The 18,649-nt window shown below is 41.9% G+C and overlaps 1 protein-coding gene across 8 annotated transcripts in view; it reads left to right on the forward strand.

Moving 5' to 3' along the window:
- LOC121554579 overlaps positions 1–18,649 on the forward strand; it is a 33,712-nt gene that overhangs the window by 4,234 nt on the left and 10,829 nt on the right. For 6 of the 8 annotated variants that reach the window (XR_005997725.2, XR_005997724.1, XR_005997726.1 and 3 more), the window contains exons 5-9: positions 1,725–1,820; positions 2,363–2,573; positions 11,022–11,110; positions 13,184–13,310; positions 13,473–13,615. Coding sequence is in view for 5 of the 8 variants with exons in the window: in XM_041868199.1 (XP_041724133.1) it covers positions 1,725–1,820; positions 2,363–2,573; positions 11,022–11,110; positions 13,184–13,310; positions 13,473–13,615 (666 nt within the window). In the remaining 3 variants the exon portion in view is untranslated. Of the gene's footprint in view, positions 1–1,724; positions 1,821–2,362; positions 2,574–9,534; positions 10,901–11,021; positions 11,111–13,183; positions 13,311–13,472; positions 13,616–14,123; positions 14,360–18,649 lie in introns of those variants that run through there. The other 2 variants (XM_041868203.1, XM_041868204.2) reach the window with 2 other exon arrangements.

The raw sequence follows: 18,649 nt of genomic DNA on the forward strand, positions 1-18,649 counted from the left end.
ATCAGAAATCACACATTGTTCTGTCTGACAGAGAATTCTCAAACCACTTCTAAGAAGCCTGATACAGGCCTATTTCAGTCAACCTTTGAATGAAATTGTGATGGTCAACAGCGTCAAAGGCCTTAGAAAGGTCTAAAAATAAGGTAGCACAATGATTTTTATGATCTAAGCAATTTAACACATCTAAAACAAGCGTAGCAGCTGAAACGGTGCTATGTCCAGGTCTAAAACCGGATTGGTGCACATTAACCATAACCCTTACCTAACCGTAACCATTTTAAAGTTCAACTTCAATGGGGTAGGGATGTCCCAAGGATCCTGGATAGCTCGGATCTATGGCTCAACTCAGGTACCTACACACACCGTTGACACGCACACACATAAACACACTTTTTATTTTATTTATTTCCAACACGCTGATTGAAAAACATAGCTCTCTCTCCACAGTGGCTTACATCTGGGCAGTCGAGCTCTGTGGACTTACGAAATCTGCGCAGGCGCCGAAGAGTAAGAACTCAACCACATCCGCAAAGGAGAGGGACCTACCTCAGGTACACCCCCGAGCAAAGAGCCAAGATTGCGCGGATGTGCATGGAGGTGGGTGCACAGATGGCCGCTGCCATGATGTCTGAGGAATTGGGAAGACGCATCAGCCCCAACACTGTGAGGTCCATGAGGATCAGCTACGAACAGACGGTTGAAAGCATGGGCGTCCAGAAAGTGGAAGACCTACCCATTTGAGGCCATTCAGAACAGACATGTTTGATGAGGAGATTACTCGCTTCGTAATGGTGAGGAGAAGAGCCGGAGGTCAGGTTAGCCCTTCCATGCTGATGGTAGCCACGCGAGACATTGTGATGCGCAGAAACCCGGAGATGCTGGCAGAGAATGGCGGTCATATCCTAATCAGCACAAATTGGGCTCGCTGTTGGCTCCGGCGGTTGGCAGGAAATAGAATCACGTCAAAGAGGTAGTGAAGAGATTGCAGGAGTCCTTTACTGTTAGGACAGTGTTTTTACATTAATGAGAATTCTTCATGTTTGTGTGTTGAAGTTAAGGAAGACATGTAACATTCCATGTTGACTGGTTTCCAGTGTGATGGTGTGGTTAGGAGAATCTGCATGTAGCATGTAACCTGATACCATTGTGCTGTGTTCTCTGAAGTTGGTGTTGGCAGTTCATATCTTTGATATCTTTAGTGTTTACACTTATGAATTTTCAAACTTTTTGAAGCAAACTATTCAGATCAATGCTTTTTCATATATTTTGTAAGGGGATGGATGGGTTTGGTGTTATAACAATTGTATGTAACTTGGCTGATGTGTTGTATGAGGTAACCACATACGGTTTTGTTTGCTTTTATGTATTGTGTATATTGATGTGTGTATATAGATATGTATTGTGTAATTGGTGTGTGTGTGTGTGTGTGTATAGTGTAATTGCTGTGTTCATGCAGGGCTCACCTGCGAAAGAGACCATGGTATCAGCATGACTCCCTGCTTATATATAGGTTAAATTAAATCAACTGTATTAGAAGTTTCTGAAAATAAATATATGCACCTCAAAATCCTTAGTGCCTCTTTCTTATGTTTGATTTCTTTAGTACCTTAGCGTGTGTGTGAATGTGTTTATGTGATTGTGCTAGCACTACAGAGAAGCATCGGCATGTGCCATGAAAAAAGAAACAAATGAAAGCTGTAACATGTAATATCTCAAACACACAGGTCAAGACTGTTTCGGCTCAGAAAAGGTGGCGTGTTTGTGTAAAGAAGTCGGTCATAGAAGATGAACCTGCTGACTCATCAGATGCTGGTATACAGGTACATCTAAATAGGCCTCTTTCCATCATTATTTGTGGTAAAAATAGGAGGGGGGGAAAAAAAGAAGTGAAATTAAGAAAGCTGCTTGTTGCACTGACTTGAGTTTAAGAACGTGAGAAGAAAGATGATGCTTCTGATCTGTCAAGCCCTGAGAGTGAGGCTGATTACTCAATCAGAATCAAAGACATTTACATATACCAGGAATTTGACTTAGTGAATAGGTGCTGCAAGCAATGGACAATGTACAAACAGAGTACAGACACAGTCAACAAAGTCAACATACATGATATACAATATAAGGGGTAATATCTTTGTATGCAGAGGAAGGGATGCTGCCGTGACAAATATATTCAGTGCATATACAGTGTTGTGTACATAGTGCAAATGCAGTATAGTCCAGTTATTAGAATAAGAGGTAATTAATGGCATGGTGCAGTGTTCGGCTCAAATGCGTTGTGTCAGGTACAACTTCAGTATATTGAGTTGTATGAAATGAATGTGTAGACAGTGTGACAAACGTTCCTCTTGGTCTTTCTCCTCAGCACCAGAACACCACTGAATCCCGTGATGTGGAGAAAAGTTTTGAACCAGAAAGTTATTTGAACTTTGAAGAAAACCGCTTCTTGACTTCACCAGTCAACATCATGGTCCCGAAATGTGTGAAGCTACCAGGTGCAGCAGCTGTCATGGACACCCAATTAGACAAGTCCATGGACTTTGACAACATGAACAACTCCGGAAGAAAGAAGAGAGGTAGAAAAACTGGCCCTTGTAAAGGCAATGTCAATTACTGTTTTGTATGTGGAGAGCCCCAATCGAAGATCTCCCGCCACTTGAAACAGCATGAGAAGGAAAATGCTGAAATTGCTTATGCCTTAAGTCTTGACATAGCTTCAAGACAGCGGAAAGTGTTGCTGGAGAAACTGAGGAACAAGGGAAATTTCCAACACAACACTAACGTCGTAAATAAGGGATCCGGGTGTCTCAAAGTAAAAAGGAAACCCAAACCTAATAGTGGCGCGAAAAGATTTGAACCTTGTCTTTACTGTAAAGGTATGTTCATTTGGCAAGATGTGCGGAGGCACATGGGAAGATGCCCTTGTAGACCTGAGGATGGAGATAAAAACCAAGAACATTACGGCAAGAAGCGGTTCTTACAGAGCTGCTACACTGGACGCGTGAGCAGCATGTTCAATAAAATTGATGTGCAGCTCACGCCTGACGGAGGGATTAACTAGCCCTTGCTTCGCCCTCGTGGGTGCTAGCTAGCATGCTAGGTATCAACAGCCAATCCATTAGGGTCTGGAAGCTATAGTGTGCTTCAATTGGTCAATCGCGCTGCGTTATCGCAGAGTATTTGCATAAAGTTCAGCTTTCCCCAATTTAGGTCCCGCTCTGTTCACGCTCCCTGCCCACTTCGCTTCTCTTCCACTGAAAATGAATGGCTTTCCGTAGTTTCATCGACCACATCGTCTTTAATTAAAAGGTACCGTGAGAGCATTTGATAAAAGGGCTCAAGCTTTCTCCAGTATACATTCTGTAGTAGCTAAATGCCTACAATGACGGTCTGCTTTCGTTAAACCAACGCTACGCCCCCAGTATAGCAGCTTTGTTAGGGGCTGAACTCAAATCGCTAAGCTCATAAACCAAGTTGCAACCATAGATGTGTAATACTGTATCAATTATCCCAACATAGTGTTCAGAGTGGACGGTCAGATTTATTTTGGTTCTATTCTTTCTGTTCTTTTAAAGGGAGGTTGAACTTCCTGATTTAGCCTCGGTTTAAATTCTCCTCTTTAGGAAATGCGACTGAGAACGAGATTTTGGTTTTGGAGGCGTGCTTTGATGTGTGTGTGTGTGTGTTGAACGTGGGAAGCGTTTGTACTTTCACTCTGCCAAAACAGTACACAGTCACTCACCTTTCTAGATAACGTGAAACAGCGTAACCAGGTGTTGTGTCTTGAAGTAGCCTAGACTAGCTACCAAGCTTGCCAACTTCTTTCGCCAGTTAGCTTCAGCCGGCAGTGTGCGACCGGGGCAGTTGGTTTGACTGGATAGCCTAGGACTTAAAGTTCTCAGTCACTGCTGGTTTGGAGATGACATAGCCTAATACAGACAGAAGCATGTCTCTTCTACAAAATATATTCACAAATATTTTATTTGTTACGCTGTGTGCACTGAACTGACATGCATGATTGTTGATGACACAGCAGCGCTCAACTCAATGGTGTGTAGCCTGCTGTAGCTGCTGACAAAGTAATTCAAAGCCTATACTTTATCACTCAGGATGGAACTTTCCAGTGCTACTATTTTTGCCATGTAATGTTGTTATTAAAACTAAATCAGACAACCCCATAGTAGAATAGTTTACCTATTTACCTAGTCGGCTTTTGTGTTCTATGCAAGATAAATATTCCTCTCGAGCACAGGAGGTTGGTGGCACCTTAATTGGGGAGGATGGGCTTGTGGTAATGGCTGGAGCGGAATTGGTGGAATGGTATCAAATACATCAAACATATGGTTTACATGTGTTTGATGCCATTCCATTTGCGCCGTTCCAGCCATTATTATGAGCCGTCTTCCCCTTAGCAGCCTCCTGTGCTCTCGAGGTGCATTCAAGTTGCTAGAGCCATAGGAGGGAAACGTATTCTGACAAGTCAATGCAGAAATGTTCTTAATGCAATTGCGGGAAAACACTGTTGAAAGCAGTTTTGGCAAATGTATTTTGAAAGAGGGAGATCCCAGTTTTTTTATTTCTCTACTCCTTCAATTGCGTGTATGGCATCGTTTTACAACCAGAGTTTCAAGCATAGTTTAGGCTCAGCTGCGTAACGGGGCAATTTCTTAAAAGGGCAATGACATACTTTGTAATAGAAACAAAAAAATCAATTTTTTTGCATACTTAATAAATTATTTATATATTTATAATACAAATTGTATTAATAATAATAATAAAAATCTGAATGTGTCCAGTGGGGTAAATGCAGATGGACATGCTTCAGTCTATGTACATTTGATAGCCACAATGTTTCATCAGTTGGGCTACAGGTGATAATGCTTATTGCTAATAGCACATCTGATAATATACAGTGCATTCGGAAAGTATTCAGACCCCTTGGGCTGGATTCACAAAACACTTCTTACACAAAAACTTAAGAAGCTTCTTAAGGAAAAAAATAATAAGTTCCTAAGTGCAATTCCTCAACAATATCTTAAGATTTAATGATTTTCTTACGAACTTCTCAAATAGCTTCTTACTAGTCTTTTTAAGATTAACTTGACCCCAGACAATCGATATAGGATCGTCTTAAGTTTTAGTCATGGGATTTTTTTTGCTTTAACCCATGGGCTAGTTAGGGACCGTCAATAAATTACACAATGTAAATGGAACAATATGTTAATGTTACGCAACTTTTAGTTTTATTCATTTAGCAGACGCTCTTATCCAGAGCGACTTACAGGAGCAATTGGGGTTAAGTGCCTTGCTCAAGGGCACATCGACAGATTTTTCACCTAGTCGGCTCAGGGATTAGAACCAGCGACCTTTCGGTTACTGGCACAACGCTCTTAACCACTAAGCTACCTGCCGCCCTGGAGTAATATGATCAAATTGGTTGTCTCATTTAAATGCATTCAATATTTGTATATATGAATTTGTACAATTTATAGTTGGTTTGAAGTTAAGTCACTGAAATTTGGAGCTATTGACATTTTACAATATTGTCCCATGTACATTGTGTAATTTGCTGATGGTCCTTAACCTCTACCGGATCGGTGTCCCGTATACGGGATGGTTGAGCTAATGTGCGCTAATGTGATTAGCATGACTGTTGTCAGTAACAGCAAACTTTCCAGGACATAGACATGTCTTATATGGGCAGAAAGCTTAAATTCTTGTTAATCTAACTGCACTGTCCAATTTACAGTAGCTATTACAGTGAAAAAATACCATGCTATTGTTTGAGGAGGGTGCACAACAACAAAAAACGTATCACGGCAACTGGTTTGATACATTCACCTCTGAAGGTAAAATATGTACTTACATTCAGTAATCTTGCTCTGATTTGTCATCCTAAGGGTCCCAGAGTTAAAATGTAGCATCGTTTTTTGTTTGATTAAATCCATTTTTATATTCAAATGTAGGAACTGGGTTCTACAGTTTGAACCCCTGCTGTCACTGGCTCCACACCCACCCCTCCCGGCCATCTAGATGTGTGAAAGTTAGTGTATAAGCTAATGATCCATCATGTATAATCAATCAATAAATCAAATTTTATTTATAAAGCCCTTTTTACATCAGCAGATGTCACAAAGTGCTATACATAAACCCAGCCTAAAACCCCAAACCGCAAGCAATGCAGATGTAGAAGCACGGTGGCTAGGAAAAACTCCCTAGAAAGGCAGAAACCTAGGAAGAAACCTAGAGAGGAACCAGGCTCTGAGTGGTGGCCAGTCCCCTTCTGGCTGTGGCGGGTGGAGTTTATAACAGTACATGGCCATTAAGGCCAGATTTTTATCTCAAGATTTTCAAACGTTCATAGATGACCAGAAGGGTCAAATAATAATCACAGTGGTTGTAGAGATTGCAACAGGTCAGTACATCAGGAGTAAATGGCACTTGGCTTTTCATAGCCAGGCATTTTGAGGTTGAAATATCAAGTGCGGTAGAGAGAGAGAGAGTTGAAATCAGCAGGTCTGGGACAAGGTAGCGCGTCCGGTGAACAGGTCAGGGTTCCATAGCCGCATGCAGAAAAGTGGAAACCGGAGCAGCAGCATGACCAGGTGGACTGGGGACAGCAAGGAGTCATCAGGCCAGGTAGTCCTGAGGCATGGTCCTAGGGCTCAGGTCCTCCGGGATGGGAGGGAGAGAGAGAATAAGAGGGAGCATACTTAAATTCACACAGGACACCGGATAAGACAGGAGAATAACACCAGATATAACAGACTGACTCTAGCCCCCCGGCACATAGACTATTGCAGCATAGATACTGGAGGCTGAGACGGGGGGGTCGGGAGACACTGTGGCCCCGTCCGACGATACCCCTGGACAGGGCCAACCAGGCAGGATATAGCCCCACCCACTTTGCCAAAGCACAGCCCCCACACCACCAGAGGGATATCAACAGACCACCAACCTACTACCCTGAAACAAGGCTGAGTATAGCCCACGAACATCCACTGCACGAACCCAAGGGAGCGACAAACCGGACAGGAAGATCACATCAGTGACTCAACCCACACAAGTGATGCACCCCTCCTAGGGAAGGCATGGAAAGCACCAGTAAGCCAGTGACTCAGCCCCCGTAATAGGGTCAGAGGCAGAGAAATCCCAATGGAGAGACAGAAACCGGCCAGGCAGAGACAACAAGGGCGGTTTGTTGCTCCAGTGCCTTTTCGTTCACCTTCGCACCCCTGGGCCAGACTACACTCAATCATAGGACCTACTGAAGAGATGAGTCTTCAGTAAAGTCTTAAAGGTTGAGAACGAGTCTGCGTCTCTCACGTGGATAGGCAGACTAATCCATAAAAATTGAGCTCTATAGGAGAAAGCCCTGCTTCCAGCTGTTTGCTTAGAAAATCTAGGGACAATAAGGAGGCCTACGTCTTGTGACCGTAGCGTATGTGTAGGTATGTACGGCAGGACCAAATCGGAGAGATAGTTAGGAGCAAGCCCATGTAATTTTGTAGGTTAGCAGTAAAACCTTGAAATCAGCCCTAGCCTTAAAAGGAAGGCACTGGAGTAATATGATCAAATTATTTGGTTCTAGTCAAGATTCTAGCAGCCGTGTTTAGCACTAACTGAAGTTCATTTAGTGCGTTATCCGGGTAGCTGGAGAGTAGAGCATTGCAGTAGTCTAATCTAGAAGTGACAAAAGCATGGTTTAGCTTTTCTGCATCATTTTTGGACAAAAAGTTTCTGATTTTTGCAATGTTACGAAGATGGAAAAAAGCTGTCCTTGAAATATTCTCGATATGTTCGTCAAAAAAGAGATCAGGGTCCAGAGTAACGCCGAGGTCCTTCAGTTTTATTTTAGAAGACTGTACAACCATCAAGATTAATTGTCAGATCCAACAGAAGATCTCTTTGTTTCTTGGGACCTAGAACTAGCATCTCTGTTTTGTCCGAGTTTAAAAGTAAAACATTTGCCGCCATCCACTTCCTTATGTCTGAAACACATGCTTCCAGGGTAGGCAATTTTGGGCCTTCACCATGTTTCATCGAAATGTAGAGCTGTGTGTCGTCCACATAGCAATGAAAGTTAACATTGTGTTTCCGAATGACATCACCAAGAAGTAAAATATATAGTGAAAACAATAGTGGTCCTAAAACGGAACCTTGATGAACACAAACTTACAATTGATTTTTCAGAGGACAAACCATCCACAGAGACGAACTGATATCTTTACGACAGATAAGATCTAAACCAGGCAAGAACTTGTCCATGTAGACCAATTTAAGGTTTCCAATCTCTCCAAAAGAATGTGGTGATTGATGGTGTCAAAAGCAGCACTAAGGTCTAGGAGCACGAGGACAGATGCAGAGCCTTGGTCTAACGCCATTAAAAGGTCATTTACCACCTTCACGAGTGTGCTCTCAGTGCTATGATGGGGTCTAAACTCAGACTGAAGCGTTTCGTATAAATGTTTTGTCTTCAGGAAGGCAGTGAGTTGCTGCACAACAGCTTTTTCTAAAATGTTTGAGAGGAATGGGAGATTCGATATAGGACGATTTTTAGTTTTTTACATTTTCTGGGTCAAGGTTTGGCTTTTTCAAGAGGCTTTATTACTGCCACTTTTAGTGAGTTTGGTACACATCCAGTGGATAGGGAGCCATTTATTTGGTTCAACATAGGAGGGCCAAGCACAGGAAGTAGCTATTTCAGTAGTTTAGTTGGAATAGGGTCCAGTATGCAGCTTGAAGGTTTAGACGCCATGACTATTTTCATGAATGTGTCAAGAGATATAGGATTAACAAACTTGAGTGTCTCCATTGATCCTAGGTCCTGGCAGTTTTGTGCAAACTCAGGACAGCTGAGCTTTGGAGAAATACGTAGATTCAAAGAGGAGTCCGTAATTTGCTTTCTGATGATCATGATCTTTTCATCGAAGAAGTTAATGAATTCATCACTGCTGAAGTGAAAGGCATCCTCTCTTGGGGAATGCTGCTTTTTAGTTAGCTTTGCGACAGTATCAAATATACATTTTGGATTGTTCTTATTCTCCTCAATTAAGTTGGAAAAATAGGATTATCGAGCAGCAGTGAGGGCTCTTTGATATTGCTCTGTACTTTCTTTCCAAGCTAGTAGGAAGACTTCCAGTTTGGTGGAGTGTGTAAATGTACATTTTGTATTACCATATCATTTTGGTATGTTCTCTATAGTTATGTACTTGGAAATGTATCAATTGACCAATTCGGCACATTTGGGCAGACTTGATACAAAATAGTCCAGTATTGCGATGCTTCACTGGATCAATCTGAAACTTTGCACACACACTGCTGCCATCTAAACTGCACCTAAACTGCAATATTATATTGTGGCCTTTCTCTTGCGTTTCAAAGATTATGAAAAATAAATATTTTTTTTGTTTGTATTATCTTTTATCAGATCTAATGTGTTATATTCTCTTACATTAATTTCACATTTCCACAAACTTAAGTGTTTCCTTTCAAATGGTATCAAGAATATGCATATCCTTGCTTCAGGTCCTGAGCTACAGGCAGTTAGATTTGGGTATGTCATTTTAGGCGAAAATTGAAAAAAAGGGTCAGATCCTTAAGAGGTTAACTAGCCCCATGGGGGATATCAAATGCCAAAACAAACTGACAATGGGCATTACGCGTCTATCATAGTCCAAAACGTGTATGCGGCGTACACATTGCAGGGTTCTAGAATAATGGACCCGTTGGCTTTCATACTTTTTGAATTCTCAGCACAGCTCTAACAGTTTCTCTAAATGTCAACACATTCAAATGAATAGAGGACCCATACCGGAGCAGTGTTGGTTGGGAAGTGTGGGGAGGTGGCGTTCGGGGTTTCAGAGCAGTGTAGCTATGTCACAATGGGATGCCGGATTATCGCGTCTCAGCATTGCTCCGAATGTATGATTTACTTGGGTGCTGCCAGCTGTAGGTAGGATTGAAATTAACCCAAGGAAAACTGTTATGGTACCCTTCATTCTGTGACATACAATTTCCCCCCTAAATTATCTCGCAAATCACGGTTTTGGACGAGACTGACTTTATGACCCAAATTATCCTATTTACACTTTGTAGTCAATTTTGACACTAGAATAAATGTTTCTGACTCATATCGAGGTTTGTGTGGTGGTATTCATACATGAATAAACTTATTGTCATGTTTTAAATGTTTCCCCCCCATTTCTACTAGTATTAGAAACAGTTGATTAATATTGAGATTACAGTGGAGGCACATTTTGAGATAGAAAGAGCATAGAAATAGAATGAAAGACATCATTTGAGAGACATTTGTAGCCCATTAAGTAAACGTAATATTTTGACTAGTGACATCACAGTTGCTTGTCGTATAGTTGAATTGATGGCAATTACATTTCAAATCAATCTCAAATTCAATTAATTCAATTCGAAATTAATTTTGGTATTTGCGCCACACCATTATTGCGTGACCTCGTGACAGAACTCGTCAATATCTCCGCCCCAAATAGGCAGTCATGCACTACCATTGTTCAACCATTTGTTTTGCCAGAGAAAAGGCAAACGTGTAGGATTCGAGTAGATTTTGATAGTCTAAACATTCTTGTTTTCTAAACAAAGTTAAAGATTTACTAGCAAATGACAATGGAGAATGCTGCCCACCTTCAAAGTCAGCTAACCTCTCTCATGAACGCTGTAATGAGGGCAGCGGTCGTGGAAATAGTCAGACTTGTAGAGGGCAGCGCCGTGGTCCTTCGCGAAGAGTTGTACAAGAGTAAACGGGAGAACGAAGCACTGAAAGCCGAGAATGATTCGAATAAAAATAAACTCAAACATTTGGAAGCAAAGCTAGCGGCGGAGCAGCGTTCCGTCGGTTGTCATGTAGCCGAAGCTGGTGGCGATAAAGGTAGTGTGTGTGGATAGTTGAAAGATTCGAGTTATTGTATTTCTTTTTTTAACGTTACACGATTTCTTTCTGGGCAAATAAACATGTGTTATGGTTTCTTCTGTTTATGGTAATTATATAGATGAATTTGTCCACACAAAGGATGTTAAGGCTTGTGCAGAGAAGACCGGCGCAGGGCTGCAATCTCTGGAGTCAGCAGGCCAATCCCAGGTTAGTAATATCGTATAAACACAGATGGAACAATGAGCCAGATATTTCACCGGATGTATACTGAATACCACATATGCTGACGAGAGGAAGCCCAGTGGCCGGCAGTGGAAGAAGATGGAGCGGGATGGGTTTTGGCCGATATTATGCTTATATTCTAATCAATTAAACATTTGATCCCAATAGTTTTCTTTTCCCAAAACTAAAATATGTTATGAACAGAGTGGACTAAGTTTTGTAGATCTTACCCTTTGCCAAAGTAAAAATGTAAACCGTTTAGTATTGCAAGGGCGATAGAGGCGTTCCCTACTAGAACGCGCCAATAAGATCTCGCTAGCTCGTGCTTGGCTCTGCCCTCCTAATTTGTTCCCATTGGAAATGACAGGCTGTGGTCTATCTTGGGTTAGTTATAAAATTATTTGGTATAAGGGCAGTTCCATGGTATCTGACTGTTCCTTGGGAAGGTCCCATACCATCGAAGTTTACATTTTAAAATGGAAGGGACATCGCAAGGATCCCTGATAGCACTAACCCTAGCTAGGTTTCCATCCGATAGAGAGCCATAGTAATGGCGTCTTTTTGTAGGCACGAACTCCGCCGTGGCTCGTTGGCCAAAGCCTATGGGGAAATTACGTTTTTGGATAAACGCTGAAAATAAGATCTGTGTTAAACACGCTTAGGAGATTTTATAACTTTTTGTTATATGAGATCAGCTAATTTTGAAGCGTTTATGTAATAAAATAAAAAAAGCGAAGGCTTCATCATTCATAAAGGTCATGTTAACTGACTGATATTATCTCATGGAACAAAACGTGTAAGATCTCCTAAGCCTATGTTAACCTCTGTCCTTATTTTCGGCATTTATCCCAAAACCATATTCTTTCCCCCATAGGAATGTCTGAACGAACCAGATGTAACTCATTTCCGTTTTTTAGGACTACAAGCTGGTGAGCTCTATTGGGGACAGATTTTCATGCAAATATTCTAAAATCTGCATAATTTTTTTTTGTTGTATTTCCCACGAGATGTTTCCATCAAATTGACTTGTTGCGTATAAAAGGCTGTGCGTGATGACATAGTGCACATAAAAATAACTTGCGGTTAAATTCCCGCGCGTGTGTGTATATATAAAGTGAATGTGCGCACTCTGGTCTTGGTACCTGCGCTCTAGTCAACAGCTCGCAGATACACTGCGGGTATAGCCTACTACATGATGAGATTGTTATGGATTATTTTTTTGTCAAACGGCAGCCAAACATCGATCGTCATGTCACCAGAATAAGACCCTCTATTTATTGGAATGCAGCTCATCACTGTGCACTTTCATCACCCTGTGGAGTTCATCATAACTTATGTCATCTGTAGCCTAATAAACAACATGCTTTCCCGAGTCGTAGTGGGAGGACAACACAACATATTGTGACTCCAAGTTTACTTCGATATGGTTATTATATCAATATTTGCGCATAAAGGAATCTCAACCACCATTTCTCACGTAATTAATTTTACAGACACAAAAAGATCCCACCTTGTTTAGCCTATTTACTTTTGTCGACGTTTAGAAAGTTAACTGACAAATTAGCTGTTTCCATCAGGCCTGTCATGACATTTTTTATCCGACATTACTCACATAAAAATGTTGGATGGCAACCTGGTTACTGAGACTCAGATTTTTCACTTTAAAAGTTAAACAAACCATAACTCGATGCACAAGTACCACTTTTAAAATGTACTGAATGTTACAAAATACATTTACTTGAAGAACAGTGCAGATGCAAAGTTTGCTAACAGAATTATGGTTTGTGCTGTTTGTCATCATTCTGTTACAAAACTTTGCATCTGCATTGTTATTCTTGTGCATAGAGTTGTATGCTTTGTTTAACTCTGCAATAATTTGTTTGAAGTTTTACACATTTTAAAGTGAAATATCTGCGCCTGTCTCACTGTTATCGTGGAATTGCCTATAATTATATACTAACCTGTATATTCAGATGAGGTGTTCAGTGCATGTACTATGTGTTATGTGCAGTCGTTTCCTAGTGGAAATCATGTGGGACTTCATTGTGTTTGATGCAGGCTACAGCTTTCAAGGAAGGGGAAGGCCTAAAAGTTGTTGCCATGGAGAAGGATGGAATAAAAGTACTTCCCATCAAGAAGGAAATAAATGAAGGCACAGAACATGACACACCATCTCCAATGACAGGTGAGTGCGACTGTAACTCATCATTGTCCTATAGGTATTGGAAATATGGATACATCACAACTCTGTTTGAGAATAGTGGATAACCTTTTTTCCCAGACACATAATAAGCTAATTTGAAGAGAAAGTTGTATTTACTATAATGGCACCGGTCTCTGTTTGCAGGTGAGCAGCTGTGTCCCAAAGTGGACATGGTGTATGGCAAGGAGTGGAGCCAAAGCCTGTGGCGAGACGGAAAAGAAAAAGGAGACAATAAGGACAGAACAGAGGAGAAAGAAACTCCAGGACCATCAATGACCCAGCATCAGGTCAGTCCCCTTCCTCTCAGAGGTTTTTATCTGAATGAAGGACTATGTCATACAAACACACATGATGTTGACATGGTTGCGATTATCAGGTTGATTGTGACCTATACACACACCAAGGAACTCGCACAGTGCTTCATTCCATGATTGATTCTATTGAGCCATGTTGTGGTCATAAAATAAAACGAATCAGAGACATTACGAAGGATGTGGAAGGAAATGGAAGTAAAACACCACAGTCAAACCAAACAATGCAAACGTTCTTCAAGAAGTAAACTTGTCCCAGCTCTTCAAGTGCTTTGCGTCTCCCAAGGTCCTGCAGCATCTGGAAATGAACAACAAACTCAATCCCCTCAAAAGACAACAGAGAACAATAATAAATAAATAAACTCTTGAAGCTTATTGAATGGACAGATATAGCCCTTTGTATCAACATGGGCATCAGACTACCAGGCAGGCTACCAAGTCTCTCTACGTGTTTATTTACATACAATTCGTCATCTTCTTACAGAATAGAGGTCCACTTCAGTGCAGTAAGCTGAATCCATCCACTCCCATCCTCAGTCTTCTGTGATCCTGAATGAGACACGTATCCTGACTACCGACTTAAGAGGGAATCTCTGAATTATCTGTTCTCCTTGTCACTGACTGGTCACTACAGATAGACGGCAACGTTCAAGATCCTTGTCTTTATTTACTGGTTGGCCTACGGGACCTCCTATAAAACTGTCTCAGAGACTTTCGGAATCCCTCTGTCCAATGCTACCCGACTCGTCAGCGACATTGCAGACAAACTGGTCAAGCTATCCCCCAAGATTGAGGCTAGTGTTCAAAATGAATAGAAAAATTATATAATAATAATAATAATAAGACAGGCTAATATTAAACACTCACAAAGGTAGATCAATTAAATACAAATGTTAGGTAGGCAGTTTACTGTAGAGTAGAGGGAAATTGCAGTGTCTCTACATAGGTAAAGAAAGGTTGCCACATTCGGTAGAAATTGTCAGAAGAACCCCGTAGGGTACATTTTTATCTTCTCCAATTTACTAAAGTGTAAGACATCTTTAATCCACACAAAATGAAAGGGAGGAGAGGGTGACTTCCACAGAAGTAAAATCAACCTTCTTGCCAACAAACTCACAAAGGCTACAAAGTCAGATGTGTATTTTGGTAGTGTTATAGTATCAGGTATTACACCAAATAATGATGTTATGGCAGTAGGAGCAAAGGGCACTTGCAATACTTTAGATGTGGTGTCAAAGATGGCAGACCAATAGTTATGTAGAGAAGAGCAGGACCAAAACATATGTATTAATGAAGCAGGAGCTTGCCTACACCTATCACAAACAGGATCGACATCAGGATAGATCTTAGCCTGAGTTTAGTCCAGTGAGTGCGGTGTTGGATTTTGCATTGGATCAAACCATGTTTGGCACAAATAGAAGAGGAGTGGACACGGTACAGAATATTTTCCTATGTGTCATCAGTAAACTCATCACCTAGATCCTGTTTCCATAAAGTTTTAATAGCTGCGACTGAAGGATTGGGAAGAGAGTAAATTTGATCATAGCTATAAGAAATAATACCTTTTACTGTTGGGGATGGTGTGAAAAATGCATCAGTGGGAGGGCACACAGGAAGAGTGGGAAATTGAGAGGTCATGTCACGGACAAAGCTGTGCCCTTGTAGATATCTAAAGAAATTACTATTCGGAAGTTGAAATTTAGCTGAGAATTGTTGGAACAATGCAAACGTGCCGTCAATATACAAGTCATTGAATGATTTGATGCCAAGGCTGAACCACATGGAGAAGGCTTCATCTACTAGGGATGGATGGAAAATGTGATTTCTGAGGAGAGGGGCCTTTAATGAATAGGTTTGCAAACCAAAGTGAGGTCTAAACTGGTTCCAGATCTTGAGTGATTTTTACTAAAATGTAGCAGAATGAATAGGGGAATGTGTAGCAGAATGAATAGGGGAATGTGAGGATGGCATACATGAGGAAGATTCTATCTTCAACCATGCTGGAATGATATGTGTGGTATCTGCACGGATCCAGTACTGAATTACACAGAAGTTGGCAGCCCAATAATAGAACTGGAAATTAAGTAGGGCCATTCCCCCTAAGGGTTTAGGCCTTTGCAGGAACACCTTGCGGATCCTTGGATTTTTAAAAATCCCAGATGAAGTGTGAGATAATCCCATTGAGTTTGCGGAAAAAATATTTGGGAATAAAAATAGGTATACATTGAAGAGGGTATTCATTTTAACCGAATTAATTAGACCAGCTAATGATAGGGGGAGTAGTGACCATCGTTCAAAATCTTTCTCCACTAGATTAAGGAGAGGAGTAAAATGTGCCTTAAAGGTTATCAAATTTGTCCGTGACATGTACCCCCAAGTATGTACATTTGTTGAGAACTACTCTGAAAGTCAATGTGTGTAATGGGTAGTTACGAGCTGCAGCATTTAAAGGGAAAAGCTCGCTCTTATTCAGATGTAACTTTTTTTGGGACATTTTTGACATTTTTAGTCATTTAGCAGACGCTCTTATCCAGAGCGACTTACAGTTAGTGAGTGCATAAATTCTTCATACTGGCCCCCTGTGGGAAACGAAACCACAACCCTGGTGTTGCAAGTGCCATGCTCTACCAACTGAGCTACAGGGGACCAGAGACTAGGCCAAATGCATTAAGAACAGATAGCACAATGGGTAAGGATACATCGGGGTTTGAGATGTAGAGAAGCAAGTCATCAGCATAAAGTGAGACCCTCCCCGTATATGTGGGTTGGATCTAAACGCAATTGCGAGGGGCTCGATGGCAAGAATCAAGGGAGACATTGGACACCCCTGTCTAGTGCCTCTGAAGAGAGGGAAATAGTCTGAGTAGGTGTTATTCATTCTGACAGATGCAAGTGGAGAAGTGTATAGTAACTTGATCCAAGCAATTCATTTTTTGCCATGAAAAAGGTAGCCCCAATCCACTCTATCAAAAGCCTTCTCAGCATCTAGTGAGATTAGAATCTCTGGGAGCTTTGCGATAGAAGGATTATACATAACATTAAACAGTCGTCTGATATTTGAGAAAGAATGTCTGTCTGGTCAATCAATTTTATTTTATATAGCCCTTCTTACATCAGCTAATATCTCGAAGTGCTGTACAGAAACCCAGCCTAAAACCCCAAACAGCTAGTAATGCAGGTGTAGAAGCACGGTGGCTAGGAAAAACTCCCTAGAAAGGCGAAAGCCTAGGAAGAAACCTAGAGAGGAACCAGGCTATGAGGGGTGGCCAGTCCTCTTCTGGCTGTGCCGGGTGGAGATTATAACAGAACCATGCCAAGATGTTCAAAAATGTTCATAAGTGACAAGCATGGTCAAATAATAATCAGGAATAAATCTCAGTTGGCTTTTCATAGCCGATCATTAAGAGTTGAAAACAGCAGGTCTGGGACAGGTAGGGGTTCCATAACCGCAGGCAGAACAGTTGAAACTGGAATAGCAGCAAGGCCAGGCGGACTGGGGACAGCAAGGAGTCACCACGGCCAGTAGTCCCGACGTATGGTCCTAGGGCTCAGGTCTCTCAGTTGGCTTTTCATAGCCGATCATTAAAGAGTTGAAAACAGCAGGTCTGGGACAGGTAGGGGTTTCGTAGCCGCAGGCAGAACAGTTGAAACTGGAATAGCAGCAAGGCCAGGCGGACTGGGGACAGCAAGGTGTCATCATGCCCGGTAATCCTGACGTATGGTCCTAGGGCTCAGGTTCTCAGAGAGAAAGAGAGAACGAGAGAATTAGAGAGAGCATACTTAAATTCACACAGGACACTGGATAAGACAGGAGAAGTACTCCAGGTATAACCAACTAACCCCAGCCCCCCGACACATAAACTACTGCAGCATAAATACTGGAGGCTGAGACAGGAGCGGTCCGGAGACACTGTGGCCCCATCCGAAGAAACCCCGGACAGGGCCAAACAGGAAGGATATAACCCCACCCACTCCGCCAAAGCACAGCCCCCGCACCACTAGAGGGATATCCCCAACCACCAACTTACAATCCTGAGACAAGGCCGAGTATAGCCCACAGAGGTCTCCACCACAGCACAAACCAAGGGGGGGCGCCAACCCAGACAGGAAGATCACGTCAGTAACTCAACCCACTCAAGTGACGCACCCCTCCCAGGGACGGCATGAAAGAGCACCAGCAAGCCAGTGACTCAGCCCCTGCAACAGGGTTAGAGGCAGAGAACCCCAGTGGAGAGGGGAACCGGCCCGGCAGAGACAGCAAGGGCTGTTCGTTGCTCCAGCCTTTCCGTTCACCTTCACACTCCTGGGCCAGACTACACTCAATCATATGACCTACTGAAGAGATAAGTCTTCAGTAAAGACTTAAAGGTTGAGACCGAGTCTGCGTCTCTCACATGGGTAGGCAGACTGTTCCATAAAAATGGAGATCTATAGGAGAAAGCCCTGCCTCCCGCTGTTTGCTTAGAAATTCTAGGGACAATTAGGAGGCCTGCGTCTTGTGACCGTAGCGTACGTATTGGTATGTACGGCAGGACCAACTCGGAAAGATAGGTAGGAGCAAGCCCATGTAACGCTTTATAGGTTAACAGTAAAACCTTGAAATCAGCCCTTGCCTTAACAGGAAGCCAGTGTAGGGAAGCTAGCACTGGAGTAATATGATAAAATTTCTTGGTTCTAGTCAGGATTCTAGCAGCCGTATTTAGCACTAACTGAAGTTTATTTAGTGCTTTATCCGGGTAGCCGGAAAATAGAGCATTGCAGTAGTCTAACCTAGAAGTAACAAATGCATGGATTAATTTTTCTGCATCATTTTTGGACAGAAAATTTCTGATTTTTGCAATGTTACGTAGATGGAAAAAAGCTGTCCTTGAAACAGTCTTGATATGTTCGTCAAAAGAGAGATCAGGGTCAAGAGTAACACCGAGGTCCTTCACAGTTTTATTTGAGACGACTTTACAACCATCTAGATGAATTGTCAGATTTAACAGAAGATCTCTTTGTTTCTTGGGA

The sequence above is a fragment of the Coregonus clupeaformis genome, chromosome 39 (genome assembly GCF_020615455.1).
Source record: "Coregonus clupeaformis isolate EN_2021a chromosome 39, ASM2061545v1, whole genome shotgun sequence".
NCBI classification, from domain to species: domain Eukaryota; kingdom Metazoa; phylum Chordata; class Actinopteri; order Salmoniformes; family Salmonidae; genus Coregonus; species Coregonus clupeaformis.